Source organism: Procambarus clarkii, chromosome 2 (assembly GCF_040958095.1).
Source record: "Procambarus clarkii isolate CNS0578487 chromosome 2, FALCON_Pclarkii_2.0, whole genome shotgun sequence".
Classification (NCBI taxonomy): Eukaryota; Metazoa; Arthropoda; class Malacostraca; order Decapoda; family Cambaridae; genus Procambarus; species Procambarus clarkii.
The window spans coordinates 33,879,880-33,888,462 of NC_091151.1; the positions used below are offsets into that span (position 1 = coordinate 33,879,880).

The 8,583-nt window shown below is 44.3% G+C and overlaps 1 protein-coding gene across 1 annotated transcript; it reads left to right on the top strand.

The window, feature by feature from the left end:
- Nucleotides 1-2,438: 2,438 nt before the first annotated feature.
- Nucleotides 2,439-5,953, top strand: LOC123762452 (partner of Y14 and mago-like). The gene has a single exon (XM_045748962.2). It carries the CDS (start codon nt 4,220-4,222, stop codon nt 4,913-4,915), a length of 696 nt encoding a protein of 231 aa, XP_045604918.1. The 5' UTR covers nt 2,439-4,219; the 3' UTR covers nt 4,916-5,953.
- Nucleotides 5,954-8,583: the final 2,630 nt, after the last annotated feature.

Here is an 8,583-nt window from a genome sequence, read left to right on the forward strand (position 1 = left end):
TAGTCAATAACGGCTTCTCCAATGGTTTCATCGAAGACATCATAAGAAGGAAAGTGAAAAGCCATGCAACCTCCGAAGAGACAACTAACACAACACCTATACCCCCTATTAGACTATTTTACAGGAACTTCTTTTCCACAGCTCATAAAACAGAGGAAAGGGTCCTGAAAGATATTGTTAATAGAAACGTTATCCCTACAGACAAAAATCAGAGGATACAACTGACGATTTACTATAAAACCAGAAAAACGGCCAGCCTACTCATGAGAAACTCTCCAGACACGAAACAGAACGCTTTAAAAGAGACTAACGTCGTCTATGCCTTCAAATGCCCACTTGGGGACTGTAAGCTCCAAAAAACCCAGTATATAGGCAAGACAACAACATCTCTTTCTAGGCGTTTAACGATGCATAAACAACAGGGCTCCATTAAGGAACATATAATCTCTTCCCATAACCAAACCATCGCCAGAGAAATCCTAGTAAACAACACAGAAATCATCGATAGATACAGCGATAGCAGGCGGCTTGACGTTTGCGAGGCACTACACATCAAGAAGTCAACACCAGCAATCAACAGCCAATTATTGCACAACTATATTCTACCCACCTCAAGACTCTGCTCCAATATAGAAGCATCAAGAAATATGGACCAATAGGCTTTCTACAAACACTTCTATTCAATATCCATTGTTTCGTGTTCTGTCTTGTGTTGATACTTTTAATACCCTATTAATATCCTCTAATGCCACATCATCCTTCCCACCTCACTCAAATGTAATGCCACATCACCCTTCCCACCTCACTCAAATGTAGATATAAAAATCAGGGAAACGCAAGTTCTAATCAGTTGTGTATTTGTGAAGTCTTTGAAAATGTAATAAGTTTTACGAAACGCGCCCGTGTCGCGTCAGACTAGAAATAAAAATGAATTTTGGAGAAGTGATTTTTGATTTACCTCCAACAGTGAAGCATAATGTACGAAAGATTGAGAAAATTCGTGTTAGAATTATTAATCTTACTTTTTCGGTCATATTTAATAAAATATGTCTACAGGAAAGACTGCTACCAATATATATATATATATATATATATATATATATATATATATATATATATATATATATATATATATATATATATATATATATATATATATATATGTATATATATATATATATATATATATATATATATATATATATATATATATATATATATATATATATATATATATATATATATATATGAATGAAAACTCACACCCCAGAAGTGACTCGAACCCATACTCCCAGGAGCAACGCAACTGGTAACTACAGGGCGCCTTAATCCACTTGACCATCACGGCCGTCAAAAGGAAGTGATACCCGAGGCTATTTGAGCCACTTCCACAGGGTTCGAGTCACTTCTGGGGTGTGAGTTTTCATTCGCATATAGTCCTGGGGACCATTCAGGCTTGTTCCCATTTGTGTTCCTCACGTGTGCTCCAAAGAATGAGGTGATTTGGTGAAATGCTATGCCCAAGATTACCATCCGAGTTGCCGTCGGGGAAGTGGCTCAAATAGCCTCGGCTATCACTTCCTTTTGACGGCCGTGATGGTCAAGTGGATTAAGGCGCCCTGTAGTTACCAGTTGCGTTGGTCCTGGGAGTATGGGTTCGAGTCACTTCTGGGGTGTGAGTTTTCATTCGCATATAGTCCTGGGGACCATTCAGGCTTGTTCGCATTTGTGTTCCTCATGTGTGCCCCAAAGAATGAGGTGATTTGGTGAAATGCTATGCCCAAGATTACCATCCGAGTTGCCATCGGGGAAGTGGCTCAAATAGCCTCGGGTATCACTTCCTTTTGATGGCCGTGATGGTCAAGTGGATTAAGGCGCCCTGTAGTTACCAGTTGCGTTGCTCCTGGGAGTATGGGTTCGAGTCACTTCTGGGGTGTGAGTTTTCATTCGCATATAGTCCTGGGGACCATTCAGGCTTGTTCGCATTTGTGTTCCTCACGTGTGCCCCAAAGAATGAGGTGATTTGGTGAAATGCTATGCCCAAGATTACCATCCGAGTTGCCGTCAGGGAAGTGGCTCAAATAGCCTCGGCTATCACTTCCTTTTGACGGCCGTGATGGTCAAGTGGATTAAGGCGCCCTGTAGTTACCAGTTGCGTTGCTCCTGGGAGTATGGGTTCGAGTCACTTCTGGGGTGTGAGTTTTCATTCGCATATAGTCCTGGGGACCATTCAGGCTTGTTCGCAGATATATATATATATATATATATATATATATATATATATATATATATATATATATATATATATATATATATATATATATATATATATATATATATATATATATATATATATATATATATATATATATATATATATATATAGGGGAAGGGAGTACCACCTCTGGCTGGAAGAAGGGGGACCCATAGCCTCGGAGGAAACCACACATAACGCATTGGAGGGAATGTAGGTACCCTCCAATACAGTTTCTGTGTGCTTTTCTCCTACCACCCCCTTCCCTTTTTTTTTTTTTTATTGTGTATTTAAAGGTTACAAAACATACAAGACAAATGCCTAAAGGTTATGGATCTCTTGAAGCTCCTCCGCTTCTGGACAGGAACCGAGGACGCAGCAAGCATTTCCCCTCTGGATCACCACACTGAGACGCTGAAACAAAAAACTGGAAGCCCTTGGGTCTCTGGTGACGTCAATGAGCTTGGAACCCAATTCCTTGAGAAATCCCAAGGCACTCTTGCCCCAGGGGCCATGCGTCTCAGACGCTATGGGAACAAAGAGGTATTGACCTTCCAGTCGCCTGTACTTGAGTGATTTTGCTGTTTCCCTGTGGTTGGCCGCCCCACCTGCTTGATCAGCTCCGAAGTGTACATAGGTGTCAGCCAGGGTGGATACACATGTGTAGTCCCACACCAACTGTCTACCCTCCTTCCAGGAGTATATGGTGATGCCATCAGGGCGAAGTGCAGGGAAATCCGGGTTTTGGACCCCTAGGATGCGAGGTTCTCTCTCTGCTGGGCACCTAGCTGAGACGAGGCTTCTCTTGATGATGTCATTGACCTCGTTGTGTCTTGCATGCCAGCCCTTTGTGCTTCCGCAATGCAACCCATGCAGTTCTTATTGGTCTGCTTCCACCCTGTTGCAAATACACTTGTATTCAGTGTGAATTGGGGCACCAAGGCGGAGGGCCACTGCTACACGAAGGGATTCTGGATCTAGGCGCGTGCCCATTGCTGACATGGGTACTGCCAGGAGGAAGTCTCCTGCATGGGGGGCATGCACTGCTCTGAGACGGGCTTTCTCCTTGTCTGATGTTGCGACGCTGAGCATGGCATCAGCTGCTTTTTCCACTAGAGGGTGGTCTCAGCCGGACTGTTTGTGTTGTTTTGTTGGCTCTATAATGGTTGCTGGGACTGCAAGAACATCCCACTGATTTGAACATTCAGTAAAAGCAGGATCGTGTATTCCTGCTGAATCTCTCAGGGTTGCAGGTAAGATATCTCTGACGAGGTCGTGCGATGCGTGGGAGGAAGAAAGGAAGGCTGGTAGAGCAATTTGGGAGGCTGTGCGGACACCGAGTCTTACAGGAAGGGTTGCTTGCTCCCACTGAGAGTCGTCCAATGGCAGGTTCAGGACTTTCACCAGCATGGACCTCAGAAGGGTGTCGTACACATTTAACTTAGGGCTGCTTTAGGATGGAGAACATCTCAGAAAGTAGGTCAACTTAGGGAGAGACAGGCATCTTGTGAGGAGAAAGAGAGCATCATGGGCATCAATCTTGTCAATCCTGTCCAGCATTCTCTTTAGATCAGTGATTTTTGCAGCCAGGACCTCCTCGATTGCTCGTGGGCCAATGGGGGCACCCAGGAGAATGCAGTCCGGTGGCTCGACAACGAGAATGTCTGGAAGAACATTTTGTATTTGCCCAGTGATGTCTGGGTTGCGGGAGATTATTTCACATTTGGATGCATTGAGAATGAGGCCTAAGGCTGCTCCCTGCTCCTGGATTTTCCTTATATCCTCCAAAATGGTTTCCGGAGTTCCAGCTAGAGTGCCATCATCCAGGTACCAGATGTTTAGCTCGCTTGTCAGACTATCAGTGACCTCTTTGATAGCTAGGCAGAAAAGGAGGAGGGCTAAGGGGTCACCTTGTTGGACACCTTCACAGGAGTTTATTTCATGCTCCCCAGATGGTAAACAAAAATGTCTACTGCAGAGTACGTGAAGGATGAGTCGGAACATGATATGCCGGGAGATCAATCACAGCCAGATCCCCAATCACTGCTGGATGCACAAAGTGATCCAGCCTGCCCTGGACTTGAATCTGAGGCCTCTCGCTTGCAAGGTCAATGCTTTATCCCTGCATCTCAGCGTCCCGACGGAACCTGGAGGAAAGCAAGACGTGTGAAAGATGGTTATGTTCCTCAGAAAGAAATGCCCCTATATGAAAGTAAAGGGAAGCAATGGGCCAAAAATCGACCAGACTACCCAGTAGGTCTTGCCCCAGGTGATGTTGCTACTATGAAAGCTCGTCAGCAAACAGATGATGTAGGCATTCCTGGGTTAACATTACCAACAAAACAAGGTGGCATGTCCAAGTCACAAAAAAAGAAAGCAGCAGCAGCAAAAAAGAAAGCTGCAGCAGCAGACTCGGATATAACGAAAGATTTAGAAAACGTGCACATTTCAAATACAGGAGGGAAGCAGCCATCTGCTTCTGATCCCACAAAACGATTACGCAATCTTAAGAAAAAGTTACGTGATATTGAAAAGTTGGAAAAACAGATTGCTAGTGAACTTAAGAACCCAGAACCTGAACAACTAGAGAAGGTGAAAAAGAAAGATGAGGTAATACAGCAAATTGATGACTTAGAGGATGAACTTGGTGACTCTCATTAGTGAAACATAAAACCTAGATTTGCAGACATGAACAGTAATTAATTACCACTAAAAATTATTACAGTACTGACATAAGTGGGATACTTGGTAATAGGGGTTAAAAAAAAGCTCAACACCTGATTTTTAAACTACTCAAAACACAAAATGGGAAAGTAGCTAGTGTTAGTAAATGATGTTGTTTTATCTCATTAACCCCATAGCTGCGTGTTTTGATGGGTCAGTTACTATATAACAAAGCATTCTTCATTAAGACACAATTTCACCACACTACGCAAAATATTTTCTCTTATTATTTGTCCATTTTTACCATGATGGCTACTGTATATACTCATAAGTAAACTTTATTACATTAGAAATCAGTACTATCATGACATGAATTCCGTTATTCAAAATTATATCACTAGTACAGTGTTACACAATTAATTGTTTGAGTTAGGAGAGACATAACTAATGCTCAAGCTAAGCTTTTTTCCCATGGAACATTGGAGTTCTGCTTTATAATTGACAATACTTGTCTAAAAATGTTCATACATTATTGAAATCAGCAGAGGCAGCTAGGGGGGTAATTTTTTCCGTGTTTGAAAGTTACTTTTTGTGCATTTAAGAAGATTAAACTAAAGAGCAAGGTTGTTTTGATAGGTGTGGCTGAGCAAGTGTAGCATGTTAATTAGTATGGCAGTGATATAACCATATACAAAAGATAGCATAATATTTCTATTAAAGTGAATCTGTATCACTTACTTTTTATAGGAAAGTCCAATAGTCTTTTAGCAAGTGGTCAAGAAGTTCATTTTGGAGTTTAGTATTCAAAGAGGAGTCGGACAATATATATAGACATCACATACTTTGTATGGTGAAGGTTGCAATTTTAATGAAGACTTTTTTCTGCAAATGTCATATTGAGTTCACCTTCTGACAAATGCAGTTTGTTAGGCTTTAGACGGATTCTTTGTGTCTACCATTCTCTGTTGCTTAAAATATGTTGAAAATAGAAGTCGGCATTTTTTTTCTTAAACCCTTTACTATTTTTAATGAAATGATTACCGGGCATTATTAAAATTCCCACCCATCCTCCTGTTTAGATTATAAGTTTTGTAACTATGTGGACCGTACATACTTTGAATACTGAAGGGGAGCCGGTCGGCCGAGCGGACAGCACACTGGACTTGTGATCCTGTGGTCCTGGGTTCGATCCCAGGCGCCGGCGAGAAACAATGGGTAATGTTTCTTTCACCCTATGCCCCTGTTACCTAGCAGTAAAATAGGTACCTGGGTGTTAGTCAGCTGTCACGGGCTGCTTCCTGGGGGTGGAGGCCTGGTCGAGGACCGGGCCGCGGGGACACTAAAACCCCGAAATCATCTCAAGATAACCTCCCCAAATAGAAGCTTAGAGTCCCCACTGTAGCACGATCGTATGAATGGGTAAAGGGGCGGAAATGGTTGTGTACAGCCCTGAGGACAGCGTCTCGTCTGACTTGATTGAAAGCATTTTTGAAGTCAAGCTTTACTAGTGCCTTCTGGTCCGGGAGATCAGCAATGTAAGCCCTCGCTGCATGTGCTGCAGCTTCACAACCTAGGGGAATCCCAAACCCGAGCTGATGAGGTTTCAGCAAGGTGGCTGCTTCCTGGCTGATAGATCTTTCTGCAGCCTTAGCTACGAGGCGTCGGAGGGTGTTGCCAACGGCAATGGGCCTGATACCCCTATCCTTCTTCTTTAGAGCACAGAGTGCTGCTCCATAAAAGACAGGCCTGATGTCCTCAGGGATGCCGCCAGCCAAACACATGTTGGAGAATCTGGTAAGTTCCACTAGAAGATCCTTTGCAGCATCTCCAAGCACCGGGTTCAGCATTTGTTTGATGTGCTGGGGTCTTAGGCCTGTAAAGCCCCTGCTGAACCTGTTGGGAAAGACATGGCTGCTTTGTACACCTCAGATTCTCGAACAGTCAAGGGTTCTATGCCAGCATTGTTTTCCTGGGGATCCCTGCTGCTGTCGGGGGCTCTGGGTGGGTGTTTGTCTTGAAGAGCCTCTGCTGTCGTGGCGTTCCTGGGGGCAATAGTGTCATCGCTGGTCATGATTCTGATGGCACCTGTGGTAATGCCCTCTTCTGTTTTCCTGGTGATCTGTGCTCTCATTTTGTGGTTCTCAGATGAGTTATTGTTAGTCGTCCAACATATATGGTCAACATGGACATATATATGGACAACATGGTCGTCCAACCGTTATATATATATATATATATATATATATATATATATATATATATATATATATATATGAATGAAAACTCACACCCCAGAAGTGACTCGAACCCATACTCCCAGAAGCAACGCAACTGGTAACTACAGGGCGCCTTAATCCGCTTGACCATCACGGCCGTCAAAAGGAAGTGATAGCCGAGGCTATTTGAGCCACTTCCCCGACGGCAACTCGGATGGTAATCTTGGGCATAGCATTTCACCAAATCACCTCATTCTTTGGGGCACACGTGAGGAACACAAATGCGAACAAGCCTGAATGGTCCCCAGGACTATATGCGAATGAAAACTCACACCCCAGAAGTGACTCGAACCCATACTCCCAGAAGCAACGCAACTGGTAACTACAGGGCGCCTTAATCCGCTTGACCATCACGGCCGTCAAAAGGAAGTGATAGCCGAGGCTATTTGAGCCACTTCCCCGACGGCAACTCGGATGGTAATCTTGGGCATAGCATTTCACCAAATCACCTCATTCTTTGGGGCACACGTGAGGAACACAAATGCGAACAAGCCTGAATGGTCCCCAGGACTATATGCGAATGAAAACTCACACCCCAGAAGTGACTCGAACCCATACTCCCAGAAGCAACGCAACTGGTAACTACAGGGCGCCTTAATCCGCTTGACCATCACGGCCGTCAAAAGGAAGTGATAGCCGAGGCTATTTGAGCCACTTCCCCGACGGCAACTCGGATGGTAATCTTGGGCATAGCATTTCACCAAATCACCTCATTCTTTGGGGCACACGTGAGGAACACAAATGCGAACAAGCCTGAATGGTCCCCAGGACTATATGCGAATGAAAACTCACACCCCAGAAGTGACTCGAACCCATACTCCCAGAAGCAACGCAACTGGTAACTACAGGGCGCCTTAATCCGCTTGACCATCACGGCCGTCAAAAGGAAGTGATAGCCGAGGCTATTTGAGCCACTTCCCCGACGGCAACTCGGATGGTAATCTTGGGCATAGCATTTCACCAAATCACCTCATTCTTTGGGGCACACGTGAGGAACACAAATGCGAACAAGCCTGAATGGTCCCCAGGACTATATGCGAATGAAAACTCACACCCCAGAAGTGACTCGAACCCATACTCCCAGAAGCAACGCAACTGGTAACTACAGGGCGCCTTAATCCGCTTGACCATCACGGCCGTCAAAAGGAAGTGATAGCCGAGGCTATTTGAGCCACTTCCCCGACGGCAACTCGGATGGTAATCTTGGGCATAGCATTTCACCAAATCACCTCATTCTTTGGGGCACACGTGAGGAACACAAATGCGAACAAGCCTGAATGGTCCCCAGGACTATATGCGAATGAAAACTCACACCCCAGAAGTGACTCGAACCCATACTCCCAGAAGCAACGCAACTGGTAACTACAGGGTGCCTTAATCCGCTTGAGT